At 40.0% G+C, this 25033-nt stretch overlaps 1 protein-coding gene across 9 annotated transcripts in view; it reads right to left on the bottom strand.

Moving 5' to 3' along the window:
- The window catches only part of RAPGEF6 (Rap guanine nucleotide exchange factor 6), a 214405-nt gene that overhangs the window by 4292 nt on the left and 185080 nt on the right, over nucleotides 1-25033 (bottom strand). For 6 of the 9 annotated variants that reach the window (XR_007461556.1, XR_007461555.1, XR_007461553.1 and 3 more), the window contains 2 exons: nucleotides 22861-23175; nucleotides 7908-22153 (listed from right to left, as the gene is read on the bottom strand). Coding sequence is in view for 1 of the 9 variants with exons in the window: in XM_049648461.1 (XP_049504418.1) it covers nucleotides 22128-22153; nucleotides 22861-23175 (341 nt within the window). In the remaining 8 variants the exon portion in view is untranslated. Of the gene's footprint in view, nucleotides 1-6021; nucleotides 22154-22860; nucleotides 23176-25033 lie in introns of those variants that run through there. The other 3 variants (XR_007461554.1, XM_049648461.1, XR_007461558.1) reach the window with 3 other exon arrangements.

Here is a 25033-nt window from a genome sequence, read left to right on the forward strand (position 1 = left end):
TCTCTGTAGATTTTGCTTACCTCTAATTTTCACTGCTTGGATAGTGTCTTAGCCTGTTTGGGCTTCAGATCTGCATAGGGTGAATAGGAATCTCTTTATAAAACATCTCTTCACAAGTGACACTTTCATGACCAGCACTTCCCGGTTGCCTCGCCTCCTGATAGTATCATCTTTGGGAGTTAGGATTTCAACATGAATTTTTGGGGGATACACACATAAAGACCAAAGCACTCAGCTACAGGAAGTGAGTAGAATCGTCCCTCTTTAGAGGCAGCCACATCCAACCTGTGCACAATGGAGCAAAGGCTACAGGCCAGTAGCCTATCAGGATCAGGCACTACTGAAACCGAGAAGCCAAAACCAGCCACCCTCTCTCCCTGCCTCCCTTTTACCAATCTGATATTCCTGAAGGAGACTAACATGACAGGTAGACATTTTAGAAAAAAACCCAGCCTGTTAGGTCATAGGAGGTGTGAAAAGTTAAGGGAAACGGAGGATTCAAGTGATCCCTGGTGTGCTAAGCCCAGAAAATGCTCTCACGGGGAAGGAAAAAAAATATCAAAAAGAAATGCTCTCTTCATTCTTTGTGTCTTGAAATTTCAAAAACCTTTTTGCATTTATACTTTCCCACTTCACAGCCTCAATGAACCTTTTGTTCTGAAGACTTGCACCCTGCTCTGGGAGATTATTTCTTCTTCTGAGGATTAGGAGATTTTTCAGTAGCAGCCCTATAATGGAGCGCTTTCTCAGACTTGTGAGAGAAAATTATTTTGAACTCGTACATTCTATCTACAGCCAGACTGTCCGTGAAACGAGATGGCAAAATAAAGATGAGTGGTCAGAAATTTCTCCACACACCCTTTCTGAAAACACATACCAAAGAGTATGCTCTGCAAGAACTAGTAGAACAAATTAAGAGGATAATTCAAAGAAATGCCAGGACTTCTAGGTCTGAAGCTGATGTAGCAGTCTATCCTAATGAGAAGAAACAAGGGGAAGATTTTAGGAACGCTGGTTATGAGAAGCATCATTAGCTGCAAGATTCACGCAAACATTTTTTATTGAGCACTGTGTGCCCAAGGCACTGTTCACACACTGCAGATACAGCAGTGAACAAAACAAATTCCTTTACCCTCCGGGAGCTCTCATTCTAGTGTTGGGGATGCAGACAGATGGACTTTAAAAGCCAAATAAGTAAATCATGCGAGAGATCACAAAATGACCAGTGGCCTGGACAGCTGGGGATTTGGAAGAAGACCTACAGTTGGAAATGCCACCAGGCTGAGACTGTGATAAGAAGTGGAGAGGACTGTAGTAACAGGGTGACATAACACGTTCTACTGTCAGTGAGCAGAAAGGACAGTTCTTGATATGCTGGTATAAACCACACACTTGTCCAAAGCTAGGACATGATTTTGAGGGAACAATGTATGTAATTTAAGAACCTAGGACAGGGTCAGCCATGCAAATAAGAGTTATATGACAACTAATTGCCTCTCTTTAAGAGTCCATAGATAATCATCTTTTAAAAGCATAGCATAAAAGAATTATTCTCACAGAACACCCCATACATTTTAGAAAATGGCAAAATTCAATGCAAGGGAAAGTTGTGGAGGAGAGTGTAAGTGCTAATCTCTTTATGCAAATCCTGGGAGAAGTACTACCTCTAGGTCTGTGTTTATCTTTTACAGTTATAAACAATGTTACATGTCAACTATATCTCAGTAGAGCTTGGAAAAAATTATAAGACTAACAAATTAGGGGTGTCTAGTTGGCTCTGTCAGTAGAGCATGCGATTCTTGATCTTGGGGTCATGAGTTTGAGCCCCATGTTGGGTGCAGAGCTTACTTAACAAACAAAAACCTAACAATTGAGAAACTTAAATGTAAACTAAAACCATAAATGGAATGAGGGATAAGGAAGTCTTGCAAGCCTCCTCTTTTATAGGATTAAAAGTTGATGAGTCAAGAAATGAAATTTCTTATTCAAGAGGTAACCTGCAGAATAATGCAAAATGCAATGTGTGTAAGTAGGAATGGAGTTAGAAGCAGGCATGGAGACTTTTATTTTTCATGTAGTTCCGGTTTTCCTGTTTGGATTTCATTTTCTTTATACTGTTAATTTCATAACACTAACATAAAACAAAGTAACAATACCTTTTAAATAATTATCAGGGAGGTGTTTTCAGCAAGATGGCAGGCTAGGATGCTCTAGGCTCTTGTTTCCCGCACAGCAACATCAAATACATAATATATGGATCAAAATAGTTTTGTGAAAATGCTAGAAACCAGTTCACTGCATCAACTAAGTGAACGCCTAACAGAAAAGGCCATGCTCGGGGCACCTGGGTGGCTCAGTCGGTTAAGCGTCCAACTTTGACTCAGGTCATGATCTCACAGTTCATGGGTTCAAGCCCCGCATCGGGCTCTGTGCTGACAGCTCAGAGCCTGGAGCCTGCTTCAGATTCTGTCTCCCTCTCTCTCAGCCCCTCCCCTGTTCATGCTCTCGCTCTCTCTCTCTTTCAAAAGTAAATAAACATTAAAAAAAAAAAAGGCTATGCTCAGAATGGTCAGAAATTTTGACGCCTTTTGTTGGCCTTTGCCACACTCTTGCTCTTGTGCAGTATGCCTCAGTTGTGAGAAAACCACTTAATTCTGGATTTCTCCCTCAGGACTCCAGGAAAAGAATGAAACTTGCTTCTAACTTTCTGGCTTGTCTGGGGGCTATGTGAGGAATTGGTTTGTCTCGCCGGACTCAACATTGATGGAAATGGTGGCATAATGTGGAAGGTAGATTGGAGGATGCTGACAACAGACATGGGTGCATGTGGACTCAAGACCTGTGGATGGCTGGGGACTAGAGATCACAGGCAGGGGAACACAAACTCAAGTCTCCTGAGAAGGAGCACGAATGAGATTCTTACAGAAGCGAAACATGTCAGAGCAGTTGCTATGTGGAGAACTGGGACAAAAGCACTCACGCCGTCCCAGGGAAGATACATCCCCAGGAAAGAGGAGAAGACCATCAGGCCTTCAGTTGGGCTGATGAGCGAAGGTCTTCTCCTGCATGAACCCGGTGTGTGGAGAGTGGAAGAGGGGGCTCCTTTTTCAAATGCCCCGATCTCAACAAAAGATCATAAGACATAGAAAGAAATAACAAAACACGGCTCATTCAAAGGAACAAAATACATCTCTAGAAACTAGTCTTTAAAAAAATGCAGCTGACTTGGCACAGATTTTAAAACAGGGGTCTTACATATGCTCAGTGAGCTAAGTGAACATGGACAAATATATTTTCTCTTCCTGATTATTTTAATAGCATTTTCTTTTTTCTAGTTTCACATTTTGAATACAGTATAGAATATATGTAACATACAAAATATGTATTAATTGTTTATGTTGTTGGTAAGACTTCTGGTCAACAGAAGCCAATCAAAATTTATTTTCTTAGTAGTTTTGGGGAGTCAAAAATTTTACGTGGATTTTTGAGTACATGACAGGAGGGTGGTGGTTAGCACCCGTAGCCCCCAGGTTGCTCAAGGGTAAACTGTATAATCAAACTATCAAGAGTCAAAGAGAGACAATCTTAAAGGCAGCAAGAGGAAAGCGATGCAAAAATTCTCAACAAAATGCTAACTAGAATTCATTAGCACCTTAAAGGATTATGCAGATGACCATGTGGGATTTATTCCTAGAATGCAAGATGGGGCACTGGGGTGGCTCAGTCGGTTAAGCGTCCAACTTCAGCTCAAGTCATGATCTCATAGTCCATGAGTTCGAGCCCCGCATCAGGCTCTGTGCTGACAGCTCAGAGCCTGGAGCCTGCTTTGGATTCTGTGTCTCCCTCTCTCTCTGCCCCTCCCCTGCTCATGCTCTGTCTCTGTCTCAAAACTAAATAAAAGAAACATTTAAAAAATAATAATAATAAAAAAAAGAATGCAAGAATGGTTCAACTTAAGAAAATCAGTCAAGGGGCGCCTGGGTGGCGCAGTCGGTTGAGCGTCCGACTTCAGCCAGGTCACGATCTCACGGTCCGTGAGTTCGAGCCCCGCGTCAGGCTCTGGGCTGATGGCTCGGAGCCTGGAGCCTGTTTCCGATTCTGTGTCTCCCTCTCTCTCTGCCCCTCCCCCGTTCATGCTCTGTCTCTCTCTGTCCCAAAAAAAAAAAAAAAAAAAAAAAAAAGTTGAAAAAAAAGAAAAAAGAAAATCAGTCAATGTAAGACACCACAATTACAGAATGATGAGCAGAAAACTGGTATGATCATCACAATTGATAGAGAAAAAGATCATCTGAAAAAATTCAATACAATCTCACAGAAAAAACACTCAACAGACTCTAGTAATAGAAAGAAAATATTTGAACAAAATGAAGGCTGTATATGGAAAGCCCACAGCTAACATCATACTCTGGTCAAAAGACTGAAAGCTTTTCGTTTAAGATCAAGAACAAGACCTAGTTGCCTGCTTTCACCCTTCTACTGGACAAAATACCAGAAGTCCTAGCCACAGCAGTTGGGCAAGAAAAGGAAATGAAGGCATCCATACTAAAAAGGAAGAAGTAAAATTACCGCTCTTCAAAGACAGCATGATCTGTATGTAGAAAGTCCTAAAGATCTCACAAAGGACAGTTACAACAGATAAACTCCATAAAACTGCACATTCTAAATCAACACACAAAAATCGGTTATGTTTCTATATACTAACGGTCCAAAAAGGAAATTAAGAAAACAATTCTAGAGGCACCTGGGTGGCTCAGTTAAGCATCCAAGTTTGGCTCAGCTCATGATCTCACGGTTTGTGGGTTCAAGCCCCACGTTGGGCTCTGTGCTGACACCTCAGAGCCTGGAGCCTGTTTGAGATTCTGTCTCACTCTGCCCCTTCCCTGCTTGCACTCTCTGTCTCTCAAAAATAAGTAAAATGTTAAAAAAAATAAAAATAAAAAAAAGAAAGAAAACAATTCCATTTATACTGGCCTCAAAAAAAAAAAAAAATTACAATACTTAGGAATAAATTTAACCAAGGCAGTAAAAGACTGTGCACTGGAAACTACAAAACATTAGTAAAAGAAATTAAAGACACAAAAGAGGGAAAGTTATCCTGTTTTCATGGATAGTAAGGCTTAATATTGTTAAGATGTCAATACTATATAAGGGAATCTACAGATTTAATGCACTATCGAAATCCCAATGACATTTTTTGCATAAGCAAAAATACCCATCCTAACATGGATATAGAATTTCAAAGGACTCTGAAGAACCAAACAATCTTGAAAAACAACAAACTGGAGGTCTCATTTCAAAACATATTACAGTAATTAAATCCCATGTGGGATTAGCATATACAGCCATAGAATCCAATGGAACACTGGATATCCATAGAGCCCAGAAATAATTTCTCCTGTGTATGTTCCACCTACTCTACAAGGGATTTTCAACAACGATGCCAAGACCACTCAAAGGTTAAGGCCAGTCTTTTCAACAAATGCTGCTGGGAAATGGGATATAAACATGCAAAAGAATAAAGTTAAACTTTGTCATAGTCTGTTTGGGCTACTATAACAAAATGCCACAGACTGAGTGGCTTATAAACAAGAGAAATTTGTTTCTCACATTCTGGAGGCTGAGAAGCCCAAGGTTAAAGTGCCAGCATGGTTGCTTTCTGATGACAGCCCTCTTCTCACTTCACAGCCAGTGCCTGTTTGCTGTGTCCTCACGTGGTAGAAGGGCACAAGGGATCTCTCTGTTCCAAGAGCACCAGTTGTATTCGTGAGGGCAGAGCCTTCCCAAAGGATCCACCTACTAATACCATCATAAAGAGCCATTTCAACGTATCAGTTGGAAGGAGGCACAAACACTGAGACCATAGCAGATCTTCACCTTACACAAAATATCAAAATTAAAATGGATTGAAGACGCCAATGTTAAGACTTAATATCACAAAACTTTTGGAAAGGCTTTGAGGGGAAGCTTCGCAAGAGGATTTAGCAATAATTTCTTGGATATGACACTAAAAGCAAAGGCAACAAAAGTAAAAAAAAAAAAAAAAAAAGTGAACTGGACTGTATCAAAATTAACAACTGCATCAAAAAACCACAACAGAATGAAAACATAACCTGTGGAATGGGAGAATATATATTTGCAATCATATATCCAGAATATATAAAGAATTCCTCCAAGGATGCCTGGGGTGGTTCAGTCAGTTGAGCGTCCGACTCTTGATTACGGCTCAGGTCACAATCTCACAGTTCATGGAATCGAGCCTTGTGTCTGGCTGTGTGCTGACAACACTGAGTCTGCTTGGGAGTCTCTCTCTTCCTCTCTCTACCCTTCACCCACTCATGCTTGCACATTTTCTCTCTCAAAATAAATAAACAAACATTAAAAACAAAAGAGAACTCCTCCAACTCAACAACAATGACCACCACCGTCAAAAAATGGGCACAGGACTTGAATAGACATTTCTCCAAAGAAAATGTACAAATGGCTAAAAAGCACAAAAAAGATGCTGAACATCACTAACTGTGAAGGAAATGCAAATCAAAACCACAGTGAGATACCACCTCACACCCATTAGGATAGCTACAATTAAAAAAAAACAAAAACAAAAACAAAAAAAACCCCAGAAAATAACAAGTGTCAGTAAAGATGTGTAGGAATTGGGACCGTGTACCATTGCTGGTGGGAATGTAAAACAGTACAGTTGCCATGGGAGAACAGTACAGAGTTTTCTCAAAAATGAAAAATGCTGCTACCCTATGATCCAGCAATCCATTCCTGGGGGTATATGCCAAAGAAGTGAAAGCACAGTCCCAGAGGTACCTGCACACCTATGCTCACAGCAGCGTTATCCACAATAGCCAAGAGTTAGAAGCAACCCAAGTGACCAGCAAGAGCTGAATGGAAAAATAAAATATGTGCACATCTGTGTGTGCACACACACAGAGGAATACTCTTCAGCCTTGACGAGAAAGGACATTCTGCCACCGTACAACATGGATGAATGAACCTTGCAGACACCACACTAGGTGACACACACCAAGCACAAAAAGACAAACATTGTGTTTTTATATAAGTTAATAGAAGTTTATAAAATATGTTATCTAAGGTAGTCAGATTCAAATAAACAGAAAGCCAAAGAACAGGTCAGGTGAACTGACTCACAGACAACCGCAGAGTGCACAAATGAAGAGACGGGAAACAAAGTGGGCTATTCAGAGCATGATCAAGTGCATAGGGAGAAACGCCTCAGAGCAGATGTGGACCTCCAGCTGAGAAATGCCGATGAGCGACTTAATCACTGGACACCCTCCTCTCTATTCCTGCTGAATGCATCCTGGGGATGAACTTGAATACAGTCATCCTCCACCTACCCCTGCACACCAGGAGAAATGCCTTTAGGACTGAGATCTCATTAAAAGTCACATGGGCACGTGCCTTTTGCCAGCACCAGAGACCCCGAAAGAGGCCATGTCAGAAGCTCAGGCTGTTGAGCAACTGCCCAATACCTCAGGACTAAGCTGTGTTCTTTCCTCAGGTAGCACGAGTTCTGTACAGACTGTCAAACCATTACAAGGTCTCCGCTCGACTCACTGGACAGATAGTATATAGTGCTCCCACAGAGCGTCCTCACTGGGCCAGTGTGGAGCAGGGGCCTTGGGGGAAACAAATCATGGAAGGCTATGAAAAACCACTTGATGCTTTCAAATGAAGCCTCAGACATCACGCACAGGGTCAGACAATCTCATCAGAGCATCCCACATGAAGAACACCACATGCCAAACCGTGACGTGGCCGAGGGGCTTTCCTGGCGTGATGGGCAGAGAGTAAGGGGAAACCCAGTGCAGCCCAGCCAGTTATTCCAGGAAATCAGTGAGTGGCGAGCACAACGTGTTCCCTTGAATTAAACAAACCTCTCAATGATCTTCTTGACCTGATTTTCAGAAAACAGTCTGTTCTTTGCCTTCCATGACATTGGCACCCTCCTTTCTCTGCCCAGTAGCTTGTGAAGTCACTGGAGGTTTCTTTCTCCTTTGTCACCAGCCACTTGCAGCTCTCAAATCTGAACAGAAAACCAGAGAACCAGCAGGTGTTTCAATCTAGTTCAAGGCTGTTCATGAGCAAGTTCGTCAGACCCTCTATTTCCTAAAAACAAGGATTTCGGGACTGATAAAAGAAAATCACCAGCATACGCTCCTATTGAAAGAGATAGTACAAAATTAATTAAGAGCGCTGCTTTCTTTCCAACCTTAAGAAATAAATGCAGAAGATAAATTTCCAGTACAGGTTCAATGATTGGTTTATTCATTAGACTTTTATTAGTTCCAGATTGCCAAAAGCCCTTTACAGACCTGGCCTAACAGGGGAGGGAAAGCAAAGCTCAGTGGACGTGCTAGGCTGTGGGGCTATTTGAGGGTTGGGCCACTGCATGGAGGGGATGAAGACGTGCTTAGTAAAGGCCAGCCTTGTGCTAGGCATGCGTGGGCTGTGCTCATTCTCACAACCATCCTATTAGGGAACTTTTACCCCCTATTGCACCGATGGAACCGATGGTTGGAGAGGGTACGTAACTTGCTCAAGGTCAAACAGCTAATTATTGGGTGTAGTAGTCTTGTAGTTGAGAAAGAGTGTCATGGGAGCTCACAGGAATTGACCTCCACCTATATGCTAAGGAATGTAGGAAGGCCTCACACAGGCCCACCTGCAGTCATGCACACAATACGTGTGTGTGTGCACACGGGGGGAGGGGGGAGGTTACTGTCACTTGAAATCCCACCAGAACACCATGCCTTGGAGATGGAATGGTTGCCTTAAAAAAGGGATTTGGGGAGATGTTCTAAAACGAGGGAAGGCAGGGAAGCAAGGAAGGAGAAGGCAGAACTGGGGTTAAGTCCACATAGGTCGGCTGCCTGCCAGTCATGATCTCTAAGAGAACAGGCTTTCACAGCAAAGACAGTAGCCCCTCTGCTACACTTCTAACTCTCCTTCCCTGTCACCTGAGTGGCGGTGGGGGGGCACCTGACTCTGAAGCCTCGAACCCATGCTCATCAGGAGCCCCGATGCAGTAACATTCCAGGCCCCAGTAGTCTTTAAACCAGAAGGTGGAGACATGACAAGGCTCAAGAGTAACTAGTGTAAACCATTTTTAATTGGAAGATAAAAAATAGTGAAAAGAAACCCAGAACACCAATGACTTAGCGGTAGAACCCACCCGAAGATCCAGGCTGCAGTGGATTTGCTGGCTTTGGGGCCATCAGAAGCCAGAACGGAGGCCTGATGTGTTGCTCTAAGCAGGCCACAAAGGATTCCGGAACTCTCGCCATCCTGAGCATCTTGATCGTTGGCCGATCTCTAGACCTCAACCCAATACCTGTCCCTTCCACGTGCCTCCTGGAACAGAAAGAGCTCTTTGGCTATCTCGTCTATTATTTTGCCTCTCAAAGGAAGTCACGAGTTCAATTAAGATTTAAAGTCTGACCTTGGCAATGACAAAAAAAATTGCTACTTTTAAAGCTTCTTTCTTTGCTCCTTAGTATGACAAAGCCCTAGAGGGTTTTAGCGAAATGAAGTGCTTGACTTAAAACCCAAGTTCAAGTTTCCCGGTGAATTTTTGCCCTAGGTGCAATATCAGTGCTGACTAGCTACTTGATATTTGGTGCCCTAGGGGATTTTATGGATGAGATGCAGGGGAGTGATCATTTGGAGTTTGGGTTTTTTAGGTGTGTGCAGTTGCCCTAAACATGCTTCTGGTCTCAAAGGACTTGAAACCCATCACTGCCTACTGATTCCCTCAGCCTACCACAAATACTTTTGTTCATTTTTCTTGGGTTGGATTTTTTTTTTTTTGGCAATTAAAAAAAATTGTGGTAAAATACACAAACCTAACCATTTTGAAGTGTACATTTCAGGAGTGTTATATACATTTGCAATGTCATACAATCCATCTCCAGAAATTTTTCATCTTGCCAAATGGGAATTCTATACCCATTGAACCATAACTCAATTTTTCCCTCCTGCCTAGCCCCTGGCAATTGCTATTCTACTTTCTGTGCCTGTGAATTTGACTCTATTAGGTACCCCACACAATCAAAATCATTCACGGTTTATCTTTTTGTTTGCTGGCGTAATTCCCTTAGCATAATGTCTTTTCTTAAAGTTCATTCATGTTATAGCAGCTGTCTGAATTTCCTTCCTTTTGAAAGCTGAATAATATTCCATTTTATGTTCACACCACAATTTATTTTTTGATGCCTCCATCGATGAACACTTGTGTTTCTTCCACCTTTTGGCTATAGTGAATCATGCATGGGTGTGCAAATACCTCTCTGAGACTCTGTTCTCAATTCCTTGGGATATATAGCCAGAAATAGGATTGCTGGATCATATGGTACTATTAATTTTTCGGAGGAACCTCCAAGGGCATAGGGTTCTAATTTTTCCACCTCTCCACCAACACTTGGGATTTTATTTTATTTTTTATAGTACCCATCTTAATGAGTGTGATGATTTCCATTTCCCTCATAATTAAGTGATGTTGAGCATCTTTTCATGTGCTTATTGACCATTTGTGTATCTGTTTTAGAGAAGTTTCTTTTAGGTCCTTTACACATTTTAAAACTATTTTTATTGTTGAACAAGGAATATTTAATAAATTTTAAAAAATCTTTTAAACTATTAGATATTTCTAATATATGTCTTTAAAAGTGTGAAAGTATTAAGAGGAGTGTCTTACCCAACATGACGTTATATTTGTTCAGTGATACCTTCAGAGAACCCCAGGGTACAGCCTGCCTCTACCTTAGAGCTCCTCTGTGCCTTGTCCGAGTTTTTAGGCTCCTTCCATCTCAGGGTGCCTTCATCACATTCTTAGTGCTAGGAGTATGGTTCTTTCTAGTTCTCCACTCACTTATTAAATTTCTGACTCCCAGTGTGTTTTAACTTAGAAACAGTGAAGTGCTGAGTCTCATCAACACGTTAAGAGTATAGTCTTAGTGCATTTTCTATTTGGAACCAATTTTAGTTTGGGGAGCATCTTGATTATATTTCTAAGAGGTGCTTTTGTCAGATAAGTGACCACTACATAAAGGAGTGTTGGCCAGCCAAGTTTGGGTCAAGAAATGAAATTCTAGAAAAGAAGATGAAATGGAAGAATTAAGGTAGAAAACTACCCAAGTGTGATGAGGGTTAAGAGGCAGGCAGGCAGGCAGGCAGGCAGGCAGAGTGGCAGCACAGGCACGTGCGAGGTGGCCGGGCACTGACAAAGGATTATACATGTGTGAACTCACTTCATCTGCAGAGCAACAATAAATACCAGACAGGTTATTGCTGGTAACCTGTTTGTGGATAAGAGAACTAACTAAGGCAGAGAGAATATACAGCGAATAAGTAATAATATTGGTTATCTGTTGCTGTAAATTATCACGAACTTAGCAGCTCAAAATAGCACAATTTCAGTGGGTCAGGAGTTTGGGCTGACGTTGGCTGGGTCATCTGCTCAGGGTCTCCCACGGCTGTAATCAAGCTGCTAGCTGTGCTGTGCTCAAATCTGGAGGCTGACCTAGGGAAAAAGCCACTTCCTAGCTGGTCCAGATTTGGAGAGAATTCATTCCCTGGAGAACTGAGGGTTCCACCTTCTTCCTGACTGTTGGCTGAATACATAGCAGGAACTCCATGTTCCCTGCAGTGTTATTCACAACTGCCAAGATTTGGAAACAATCTGTTGATGAATGGGGAAGCAAAATGTGGTATGTGCAAAGGAATATTATTCAGCCTTTAAAAAGAAAATAAAACCCATCTAGCCTTTTGTGGGAAACATGGATGAACCTGGAGGACATTATGCTAAGTGAAATAAGCCAGGCAAAGAAGAACAAAGAATGCATGATCTCACTTACGTGTGGAATATGGGGGGTGCCAGGAGTTGAGGGGTGTGGGAACGGGAAGATGTTGGTCAAAAGGTACGAAGATTCATTTATGCAGGATGAGTAAGTTCTGGAGTGCTACTATATGGCACAGGGACTAGAGTCAATACTGTACTGCATAGATGAAATTTGCTATGGGAGGTGATTTTAAGTGTTCTCAACACACACAGATTCTAAGTATGTAAAGTAATGAATACGGTAATTAGCTTAACTGTGGTAACCATTTCACAACATACACATACATTAGACCATCATGTTGTACAGTTGTATGCTGCCATCCACTGAATGCTTATGCCCCCACCCCCATTCACATGCTGAAATCCTAATCGCTAAAGGTGAGGGTATTAGGAAGTGAGGCCTGTAGCAAGTGGTTAGGTCAAGTGGGTGAAACCCTCATGATTGGGATTAGTACCCTTATAATAGAAGCCCCTTCTCTGTGAAGACAAAGCAAGAAGGCACCATCCATGAACCCGGAGAGCAGCCCTCAAAGAACAGTGAGCCTGCTGGCACCTTGATCTTGGACTTCCCAGCTTTCAGAACTGTTTTGTTATAGTAGCCCAGACTAACTAAGACATATACCTCAAATATACACAATTTTTATCTGTCAAGCATACCTCAGTAAAGCAGGGGGGGTGGGGAGCCCTAAATCACATCACTTAAAAAATACATCTTATATGAAAAATATTAAAGACGTTAAACCAAAACAATAAAACAGTGAGAGTCAAGAGAAAATCTAAATAAATGCAGAAATATACTGGCTTCACAGATCAGAAGACTAAATTTTATGAATATGTTAATTTCCTTCAAATTGTTACACTATTTCAAAATAAAACCCTCCTCAAAATTGCAGTTGTGTGTGTGTGTGTGTAAGTTGATAAGCTGGCCATTAGATTTATTTGGAAATGCAAATGATACAGAACAGCTAATATTCTGGAAAAACAACAGGGTCAGCAAACTTTCACTACCAGGTATCAGTATATAGTTTACTGCTAGAGCAATGAAGACAATGTGGTATTAGGGAAGAATACGGTGATAAAACAGAATACAGACCCCTGAGTAACTCAAACATATATAGACAGCTGGCTCATAACACTGTAATCAATGCAACAAAGGATTTATCTTTTCAACAAACAGTATAGGAACAATCCATAGGGGAGAGAATGGAACCTGACCTCTACCTTACATTGGGCACAAATTCTATTCCAGATAAACTGTAGATCCAAATTTAAAAGGTAAGACACTGAAGTATTTGAAAAATATTGGCACAAATATGTTAATGAATTTGGAGCAGAGAAAGACTTCTTAGATCACACCAGAAAAAGCATTAACCATAAAGGAAAAGAGTAATGCAGTTTCTCCAGTTTAAAATTAAGAACTTTTCTTTTTCATTATGACAGAGCATGCCATAGAGCGGGAAAAGTTATTAGTCATGGATGTAACTGATAAAGGAGTCATATCCAAAATACATAAAAAACATCTACAAGTAGATAAAAATGAAAGACTAAAATATGTACTTCATAAAAGTGAAAATCAAATGGCCTACAAATTATGAAAAGGAGCTCAATTCCCTATAACCAGGGAAACAAAAACTAAAACCATAATAAAATACCGTTACATATCTACCAAAATGGCCAACATTAAAAACGCGAAAAATACCAAGTGGTCTGAACAGACAGCTGCCAGGAGTCTATGGACTAGGCAGTGGTTCAGTGTAGACTGCTAGTAATCTGACTTGTTCTTATGTGTTACCTGATTTTCCTTCCTGCTCAGAATTGGGTCATCAGAGTTGGGTCATATGTGGAAATCTGGAAGATTTCCCTTAGGTGCCCTGGAAAACACCAAATCCTATGTACAAATGTACAAATGATATGTTAGGAAATCACTGCATCCACACTGTCCAGAGTTTTTCCAAAGAGAATGTCTAAAATTCTCTTTTCTAGTTGGAAATGTTTCAGTTTCATCACTCCTGTGAAGGAGAGCTCAAAATATTTCACTGTGGACTGCAGGCATACAGGAAAGACGGCTAAGAAATTACCTCGCTCTTACATTTCTGAAGACAAAGACTGCGAGAAACACGCTTTAGTGTGGTGCCATCTGGTGGCTCCCAATGTATTTTACCACAACTTCCCCTTTCAGGCCACATTTTTACAAAGTATAAAAGGTTCTGGCCCCTGATCAGCTGCTGCTACAGTCAAAATAGAGCAGAGCAGAGCTAAAGTTCCACACGAACTCCAAACCGATGTAGTTTTTCAAAATGGGATTAAGCAACTTTCCATGTTTAATGGAAATTTTCCCCTCTAATTTAGTTTAAGTCTTGCCCTGTTTTCTATTGAGGGTTTTTCTTTTGATATACAGATGTACTTCATATATTCTGGATACCCGTCCCTTGAAGGGGTATATGAATGAAAGTACATTGTCCAACTCTATACGGCCTTTTGTGTTTTTATCTTTTTTTAAAATAATTTTTTAACGTTTATTCATTTTTGAGAGGCAGAGAGAGAGAGCATGAGCAGGAGCAGGGAAGGGGCAGAGAGAGGGAGACACAGAATCTGAAACAGGCTCCAGGCTCTGAGCTGTCAGCACAGAGCCCGACGCGGGGCTCGAACTCACAGAACTGAGAGTGAGATCATGACCTGAGCTGAAGTCGGACGCTCAACCGACTGAGCCACCCAGGTGCCCCCCTTTTGTGTTTTTAAATGGTATCTTAAGATAAACCTGTCTTTAAGACAAATACATCAATCATTTCCTTTAGAGTTGTCTTAGGAGGACCTTATTTAAGAAATCCTTCCTATTGCTGACATTTTGTTAAGACAAGCATTGTTTCTTCTGTAAGCATTGGTGCAATTTTTTGATAAAGTCATCCAGGGCTTGAGTTTTCTTTGTGGAAAGGCTTTTAAAATGACAGATTCAACTCCTTTAACAGCCACAGGATTACTAAATTTTCCTTGTTACAGATTTGTTTTTTTCTGTGAATTGATTTCATCTACATTTTGGTTACTTTAAATGTCTCGTCTTTAATGACGTTAATCATAATGATTCCTTTTCATTCCTAATAACAATTTTGCCATTTTTCTCTTTTCTTGGTCATTCCCCCTAAGAGATTAGCAATTTTATTAGTCTAAAATTTTTAAAGAATTTAGTGCTTTGTTAATCTTCTGTTGGTCATGTTATATATTTCATTAATTTGTTATTATTTCCTTCCATTTATTTGAATTTAATTTGCTGTTATTATTCTGGTTTCTTGAGAAGGATGTTTCATTCATTTTTAGCCTACCTTTCTTACATATACATTTTAAGGCTTTAATCTCAACCAAAAGGTTTGATATTCATATTTCCATTTTAATTAAAATTTTTTTCCTACTTTCCACCAGGTTATTGGGGGAAACATTTCTTAACTTCTAATTTTTAGTTTGTGTTACTAGTTTAATTTTGTACAGAGAGCCTTTTCTACAGGAGTCCAACTTTTCCCAATTTTTTACTTACTTTATGGCTTAACAAAGAGTCAACTTTGATCAGTGCTCCGTGTTCACCTGGAAAGAACATAGGCTTTGCTGTTGCTGATTAACTGTTCTATATAGTCCATTAGATTAAGTTTGTTAATTGTGTTGTTCCTACCCTCTGTATCCTAAATGCTTTTTTTGGGGGGGGGGGGGCAGGGTGTGTGTGCTTGCTTGTTACTGTTATTTACTGACAGTTATATTCAATTTTTCTATATGGACTTCCACTTCCAGTCAAGATGGAGTAAGTACCACTTTACCCTCATGCCTCAAGTAACTAACACGCTAGAGAAAACATGTAAAACAATGCCACTTAAGACACTGGACATCGGGCAGTGAAGAACAGTAATCCTCGAGAGCACAAAAACAAGAGCTGAGCCTTACCTCTGCCCCAGTTTACTACCTGAAGAAAACTTCCAGGGTGTAATGTAAGGGAGGAGAAACTGAGGCGGAGCTCATCAGTGTTCCAGAGCTGACGAGACAGGTGAGAGTCCGGGAAGATGCAAGTAGCTAGAGTTCAATCTTCCATAAGCTTCAAAAAACAGACAAAGAATAACTTCCAGCTCTTTCCAGGAATCCAGTTTAACCTTAATACCAAAACCTAACAAGGGTATTATAAGACAGGGATGTTAGAGACCATCTCTCTCTCGAACATAGATGTAATATTCTAAGTAAAATACTGCAAAATCAATCAATAAATACAAGATATATCTATATATCTTGTTTATATATCTATAAAAAGATATCATAACCAAGTGGGGTTTGTTCTAGCAAAGCCAATGGTGGAGTGGGGGAGGTGTGGAAGAGGGAGGGGTTACACTAGGAAATCTATGAACTAAGCAACCACACTAAGAGATACAAGAAAAATAATTCGATCATCTCAACAGATTCCAGAAAAGTCATGTGCCAAAATTCAGTACACCACAAACCCACTTACCAAGTTATAAATAAAAGGAAACACCCTAAATTCACCCTAAAGAATACTTATTAAAACCCCAGAGCAGTCATTCCAATCAATAGCGAATCACAAAATTTACCCTTGAGATCAGGAGCAAAGAAAGGAATTTCACCCTGACCACTTCAACACTGTACCAGCACCGTGACCAGTGCAATTAGGTGAGAAATGAAAGGCAAAATGACTGGAAATAAATAAAAGCCATTATGAGCACATGATAGGGAGTATCTAGAAAAATCCAAAAGAAACACAAACTTAGAATAAATGAATTAAGATTGCTAGATACAGGTCATTATAAAACTACTGTAGTTCAATATTCTAGCAAAAAAATTTTAAAAAAAGATCTTAAAAAAACATTTAACAAAAGAGAATATCCAAAAGGCCGATAAATATTTGAAAAGATGCTTAGCATTGTTAATCATTGTGAAAATTAAAACCACAGTAAGATACCAGTATACACTATCACAATGTCTGAAATGAGAAAAATGAGAAATATTAAGTTTGGCAAGGATGATAGGAATGTCCCTTGTGTAAACAGTTGCAAAAACAACAGACTGATAAGGTGGCTATAGAGAGTGCTTCTGGGGGGGCCAGTACCCCTGGTCTTTGTTCATCAGGTGCTTCTGGAGGATGGCAGAGAGGTTGCAGATTCTGGGTCCCCAATATCAGACAAATAAAGTAGTGTGTATTAGTTTCCTAATACACTTTGTTACTGGACCCAAAGTAACAAAGGACCAAAAATTGGGTGTCTTAAAACAGGCCAGAAGTCCAAAGCAAGGTGTCCTCCAGAGGCGTTAAGGAACAATCTCCTCTCTTCTAGTTCCTGGAAGCTGTTGGCATCCTTCCACTCCTGGCCACATCTGCTGTCTTCACACTGCCTTCTCCACTAGGTCTATTTTTATCTTCTTAGTTTGTCTCTCTCTTACAAAGACACTTGTGTTGGCCTATAGGACTCATCCAGATAATCCAAAGTAATCTCATCTCAGAATGCTTAATTATATCTACAAAGAGCCTGTTCTTAAATGCAGTTAACATCTACAAGTTCTAGAAATTAGGGCTTGATATTTTTGGGTGGCCATTACTCAACCTATTACACCCATGTTTAGTATTTTCTAAGTACAGGAATGAACTAGTGATCCTGCACAAATGGTTAGGGGAAGGATCAGCCTGGGAAAACCTGGTGTGTATGCTGGGAGGACGAAGAAGCCCTACCTTTCACAGAAATAGTATTCTTTGGGTACAGACTAAAGATTGGGAAAATTTTAGAAAGGAATGCTAAAACATAATTTCCTCCTTCTCTGCCAAGGTCCTAGGATCTGATCCCGTAAAAGAAGCTGCTGCGTTTATTGCCCCTAGAGGAGTGGGCAATAGGCATGCTGTGCTGGGCCAAGCCAGCTGCCAACTCAACATGCATTCTTTCCTCCTTCATTGAAAGGAATCCCACTTGTATTTGGAACCATGGATTGCTCAACTAAAAAGTTCACATCCCAGGGTGCCTGGCTGGCTCAGTCGGTTGAGTGTCCAACTCTTGATCTCGACTCAGGTCGTGCTCTCACAGTGGCTGGTGGGATCGAATCCTGTGTCGGGCTCCAAGCTGATAGCACAGAGCCTGCTTGGGATTCTCTCTCTCCTTCTCTCCCCCATCTCCACCCCCCAGCCCCACCACCTCTCTCTCAAAAAAAAAATATACTTAAAAAAAAAAAGTTCACTTCCCAAGTTTCCTTGCAGCCACCGATCATGTGACACATTTCTGCCTAGTGAGATAAAAGCAGAAATACCAAGTGGAGCTTCTGGAAAAGCTGCTATTTTGCTAATAAAATTTGCACCTTTTCCCTTAAGCCCTTCCTACAAAACAGAGGTGATGTCAAGAGGTATCAATGTCCTGACAAGGGCCCTGAGTCCTTGACAGCATTGTGCAGTCACTTGATTAGCCCTGGACAGTCTGCCCACAGACTTTCCTGTCGTAAGAGAAAAACAAGCCCTAATGGGAGTAACCATTATTGCTTGATATGTAATCAAACACACTTTGTAAGAACCAAACAACAGGTGGGCATTTTATAAGACACTACAAAGTCAACAATAATTGGATCATTCCAGTATCTGGAGATGTGATACCAATGCCGGTCCCAGACTGGCCCTCTTGAGTTATCTGTGTCCATTCATTTGTAATAACGTGCAGAGAAGGTTAATGTAGATTCTTTATTGATTCCACCAATGTATTAGTAGATATGATAATAATAAACAGTACTTTTACATTCTCTTAACCAAAAATATAACAAATATTTACACTCATTAAAAATACAAAAAGCATACAGAGGCACTGTCTTTCTGAAAGACATAAGTTTAAGAGGTATCAAAAAATAGGAGACAAACATTGCTCATTACAGGATACTTTACAATCACTGAATTGTGCAGTATAATTGCATTCGATTATTACAACTGTGCAGTTTTGTTTTGTCTTTTTCTGATAAGCTCACATGTTTCTATTTCAAAAGGTCAAGTACAACTGCATTCTGTGTATCAAAAATAAAGAAGCCTTAAAAAAGCACAACAAAAGCTGAAGATGAACTGGAGTTCAAGTTTAAATTTGAAAATGTACTGTGACACTTTTTTGAAGATTTATCCCTTTTTTCTAGCCTTTAAGGTACTGCTAACGGGATACATCTACTTTAATATCACATTTTTTAGAAACTTAAAATGTATCAGAATAACAATAATTGTTTTAAATACACAAAGAAACTCTTTCTCTCCTTCTTTTTATAGAGAAGAGAACACTTTATAAAAATTAGGTTTGTTCTTGGGAATCCTCATGATTACTGCCTCATTTCCCGGCCTGGGAGATTCTCAAGGAGGTTATACAGATGACGACAGTGTGACTTATCACCCTCATGAAAAAACAGTTAAGTCTTTTTCTCCCCAAAGATCAGATTCATAGTAATCATTTGGAGGAAATAAGAATCTACGACTTAAGATAAACTTTTATGGAAGTATATACTGGATTTATTCATTGTTCAAATCTTTCATTATGAAGAAACTGTTTTGTTGAAACTTATTTGGTAGAAACTTTGCACTGAGGGTTTACTACTTCATTAAGTCCCGACAGATTTAGAGTTGAGGTGGGATGAGGGCACTAGTCTCATTAAAATTTTAAAATAAAAACAAAAACAAATGGGGACTGAGAACTGGAGGAAATACAGGTTAAGGCTTCTCTTGTTCTAGTCATGTAACAAGCTAAGAGAAGGCAGAAGTGTTCCCTAAATTAAAATGTAAAAATCCAAACTCCACGAGTTCTTAGGAGATACACACATACCACATACAAAGCATTTGGCTTTAGTTCCTGATCACTGTGATTGGCTGACTCAAACACTCACAGCTGGAGCCAGACAGACAAAGTCAGCTACAAGGTGCAGTCCCAAAGCACAGCCTCTGACTCTCTGTGCAAGATATTACTGACACCATTAAGGACAAAGACAGGTAAGGCTCCCATATGATTTCAAACACCTGCAAATAAACAGATATTTTACAAACAGCACATTTTTTTTCTGGGGAAATGGATATAAAATAGAATAAATACTCAAACTTGACAAAAAAAAAATGACTAACAAAAGTATCTTTCATTTTCTTTGTTTGGCTCTGGACATGAAAACAATACTGCGTAAATCAGTGAAGGAACATTTTTTGTGATCAAAGGACCAGTATTTATAGGTTAAATCACTACAGTGTGACTTTTAAACCAGGATTTTTGATCCAGGCCATTTTCCATTTCAATAGACCAAGAAAGCTAGAGAGCCAATTAGCCTCATTCTGACATACCTGGTGGGGTGGGGTGGTGGGCAGGTTTTTAAGGCTTTAAGTTTCAGATTGACATTTTTTTGTTTTGTTTTTTTGTTTTTGGCCCAAAGGAAGTTTTCAGATAGGCTATTTTTCCTAAAATGAAGAGACAATCATTTTGGTAGAATAGACAGACCACTGCCACTTACCACTTGGAAATGATTCATGATTTTAAAACGAAGGGGACTGGGGTGGGAGAGGCGCCTAACTGGCTCAGTCAGTAGAGCATGTGACTCTTAACCTCAGGGTCAACAGTTCAAATTCCACATAGGGCATGAAGCCTACTTAACAACAACAACAACAACAACAACAAAAACCAGGGGTTGGGGTGGGGGGGTGCAGGGAAGGAGAGAGAGAAGAAACAGCTAGGAAAAAAAGAGGAAACACAGTCTTGAAAAGGAAATCACAAACCAGCTAAATCCTATAAATTCACATATAGACAACTAGTACTCAGAAGTAAACCCATTTTGGCTCCAAGTTGATCTGGGTAGTGCACATGAATGGCTTTGGCTTTTTTTTTTTTTTTTTTCTTTTTTTGGTAGTCATAGAAGTTAATTAAGCTCTCACCTGCATTTACATTTTTAAAACATGATTAAATTTAAACTTAAGATATAGAAAACACCGTATTTAATTTGTAAAAATGTGTAAGGTCTAGGTCGCCCAGTAAACAGTCACGGAAATTTTAACTAAACAGTTAAGGAGCGCCATGCCCAACAGACTGTTAAAACATAGATCTCTTTCCTCTCAAGGGCTTAAACTGAGAGCCAAGAGAGAATCATTCCCATAATTCTAGCTCCTCTGTCCCCCCTAAAATTTTCAACCAATTAATACCTTGGTACACTAATGAGCTGTGCTGCAGGCAGCTGGGGGCCGCAAGGTTTATGAACACAGCCCCATGCTGTGAGATTGAGTGGAGGGGATGTTGCAGAACATTACATAAAGCTTAATTCATCTCCATGATTACACACCAATGATTGCACTTCCTTCTTAAAAAAAGAACTCCATTATTTGAGCATTTAAAAATTTTTGTTTTGGGTTTCTGTAGAACTCTCTAGAACCCATTCCCTACTTACTGGATTTATACTTTTAGGTAGATGCAGCACGACATTCACTTCAAAAAGGGTTGGTATACATGTTTAAGGAAAACTTCATTCTTTAGAGATGAGGGTGGCTACCGACCTAATTATAGCCTCCCTTTCCCAAAGGACTGATAAGAAACCCTGTGGCAGCTTCATTTGGCCTTCCAAATCAGCAGATGGCAGTATCTTCCCTCCTAACACCTCAACCAAATACGGCTTCCTTCCCCACTCAAACGGAGACCCTACATTGCACTGGTGCAACAGATCAAGTTCATCTCTGTATACATTAAGCATACCATCCTGTAAAGATGACTTCAGTTTGTTCAGACCAGAGACAGTTTTATGGCCTAAAACATAAACATCCACTAATGGTAGCTCCCCAATACAACGAAAACCACAAAACTTGAAATAATAAGTTACTTTTCAAATACACAAGAGTATCCTTGGTATTGGCAGACATTTTCAATTTGTCCATTAACCCAAGCTATGGCTTGGAAATACTATCACTACTCTCTTAAAAATAACTTCTTCAAGAAAAATCTGATGTACACAGGGAGGACTCTGAGTTTGAATCTGTTCTAGTAACTGTGGTCCCAAGGCAGGTCTGGTGTGTGAAGTGAAGACTGGTTTCCAGGCACAATATCCATAGCTGAAGAAACTATGCATCTACAAGGATTAAATAAAAGGAAGCATAACTCAGGGCTATTTCATTGCTCAGGGTACGGGGAATGAAACCTCTGGATTAGCAGCAGCAGCAAGCTTTTTGTTGGCAATGGCCTGCGGAATCATGACGTGGTTCTACCCACTCCTTCCCCGACGACTTTCAGTAAACTTCAAATGGGTGCTCCAAAGTCTAGACTGCTGAAACCTGTTCATTTTCTGCAAACAGTAAAAACAGAGGAAAGTGGTAGATGAGGCATATTAATGAAAATCAACTTACAATGTAGTTACCTGTTTAGACAATTAGTCAATTTCAACAAGAAATCCTCTCAAATATCCCATCAGGGCCCTTATTTTATTATAATGACATTTATGAGTGTTGATCACACTTGAAGGCTGAAAAACTACAATTTCCTAACTGCTTTTTCATCACTTCATTACTCTACTGTTTAAAAGGATACAATTTCACTTATTTTTAATAAAGCGAACCATTTTTGAAATATCACCCCAGCTGCAGTCAGTCAAGAGTTTTGCTCATAAGAGAAACGACATCAACGGCATGAATTCAGGCAACTCAGCACTTTGATATTTGCACTTTGAAGTTTTCATGCTTTTATGGGAGACACAACTCCACTAATGTCAAGTGCCTCCTCTTGAAATTATCCTCTGAGACTGAGCTGCTATTTGTCAAATATGAGAATACCCTATTTGAGCCAGAAGAAAGGTACAGGGAGCAAAGAAACATGCAGCTTGATCTCTCCATTAAAAAAAAAATACACCCCTGTATTTAGGGATTTCTTTTTTTACCAGAGATTTGTAAGGCATTTTACATGTAACCTTAATGATTATGTAAAATAACATAGTAAAGACCAATTAATGTATTCAGCAATTCATTTAAGACCCATTAAGGTAGTTTGTCAACATACCATCTGTTTCGCTATCTGCGTCAGTCACATCTGCTAGTTTAGGATGGGATGGTTGCAAAATATGCCTCTGAGGCTGAGTTACAATCTTCGATGGAACACAGGCCACGGGGCTGCTACCGAGAGAAGCTGGTGGAAGTCTAGAGAGGCTGTTATGCATCATCTTTGACCTCTGCACTGCCACACTATAATCTGGAGGTCTTAGGTGTAGGTGGGGTCCTTCCTTTAGGTCCGCTAAAGAAATGCCCATGTATCCCGGAGGAGTGGGAGGTGGCTCCCTATACCTATCCTCCTTCTTGGGTGAGGTGACACAGTACACTGGCATGAAAAATAAGCAATGGAAATGTTAATGAAAAATGTAAGAAATGAAAAAAAACATACTGAAACTTATTACACTGACAAAACAGAAACCAAAACCAGACTAAATATATTTGAATACAATGACAGATTATAAAAACATACTATTTTAAACCTTAGTATTAAACCTGTTTTTTCAAACACATAAATCACATGAGGTCTTATAAACATAAATAGAGTGACAGAGAACTGAAAACAATGATGCCATGACAGGCCCCCCTCTGCAGGGGGGCCCTTGCACCACAGAGATGTCTGCCTGGCTCCTCGACAACTCCAGGTCTGAGGACGATGGAGTCAGAAGCATTGAAGAGTTTACCCTGAACATCTATGCTCTGCTGACTGAGAGGATTTTCAGAAGAAGGACGTCTGGGCCCTCTATTTCAGGTCTCTTCTACCCTGTCCCTGAGACACAAACCACTGTTTCATGGCCTCCCAGGTGGACTATCAGTCCTGGCATATGAACAACATTAACGTTCTGGGAAATAGAGGTCCTAATTCCTTCAAGAACCTTCCTTCCAACTTCTGATCTGTGACTAGTGAAAAAGAAAAAAACAGCTATCATTTTAGGCAATTCATCTTAAGTTTCTGTGGTTTTTAGTGGACATTAAAAATAACTGTGATTGGGGCGCCTGGGTGGCTCAGTCAGTTAAGCATCCAACTTCAGCTCAGGTCATGATCTCATGGTTGATGAGTTCAGGCCCTGCATGGGGCTCTATGCTGACAGTTCAGAGCCTGGAGCCTGCTTGAGATTCTGTGTCTCCCTCTCTCTCTCTCTCACTCTCTCTCTCTCCGCCCCTCCCCCAGTCATGCTCTGCCTCTCTCCATCTCTCAAAAATGAATTGTTAAAACATTTTTGAAAAAATAACTGTGACTTTAGAAAAACTGTGACCTAAAATCCTTTTCCCTAAGTTTGCAAATGTTGGGAGTAAGGCAAAGTTTCAAAAAGCATCAGAAATGGGTTAAAGAAAAAAGGAAGTTCCATGAAATTAAGAGCGATTCACAGGATCTAAGGGACAGGTGGCTCTGAATACCTTGATGACGTAAGTAACTTTTAAACAGAAGCATTACCTATATATAAGCAGAATAAATTAAAAAGGACCATTAATAATTCTAATATTAACTCTCCTTTTAGAGGATCAAGTTCTCCCATACTGAAATTTCTACAAATGTACCAGCAAAATCTGCATATAGTATCAAGGTCCTAAAGGATTTCCATTCCTAGCTGAGAGGATGTGGCAGGGACAGGGCAGAGCACAAGTTGTCAAGACCAGTAAGACAAGAATGAAGAATTTAAGGAATTTGCCCAGAGTCATCTGGAAATGAAATAAAAGATTCTTAAAAATCTAGTTGCCTAAAAGGACAAGAGATTAATTGTATATCCTTGCACACACATGCTTATATATCCATATAGTGGTTACCTAGAAAGATTTAATAAAAAATCCTTGGAAAAAAATGAATGAGCTAAAAATCCCAATCCATAATGCAATTTGACAAGTAAAAAAATGTACTACAAATGTGCTATAAAAATCAGCACATCTTTCACATTCTTAGAAATTTAAATTGACTTCAGGAATATGTTATAGAGTTGATTCATAATATAGTCATTCCATATAAATAGAAAAGCAGGGGCTACTATATCCTAATATTTACATAATTCAAGGAATAAATGAAAAAAATGTATTTGAGGGCAAAATACTAAAAGGATACATACACCAAGAGAGCTGCGTGTGGTCAGAATGGAGCCCACAACAGGAGATGGGGCACCCACGCTGTGTGCTAGAAGGGTATGGTGAAAATTTGGACTTTCTAAACACAATTA

Source organism: Panthera uncia (genome assembly GCF_023721935.1).
Source record: "Panthera uncia isolate 11264 chromosome A1 unlocalized genomic scaffold, Puncia_PCG_1.0 HiC_scaffold_17, whole genome shotgun sequence".
NCBI lineage: Eukaryota > Metazoa > Chordata > Mammalia > Carnivora > Felidae > Panthera > Panthera uncia.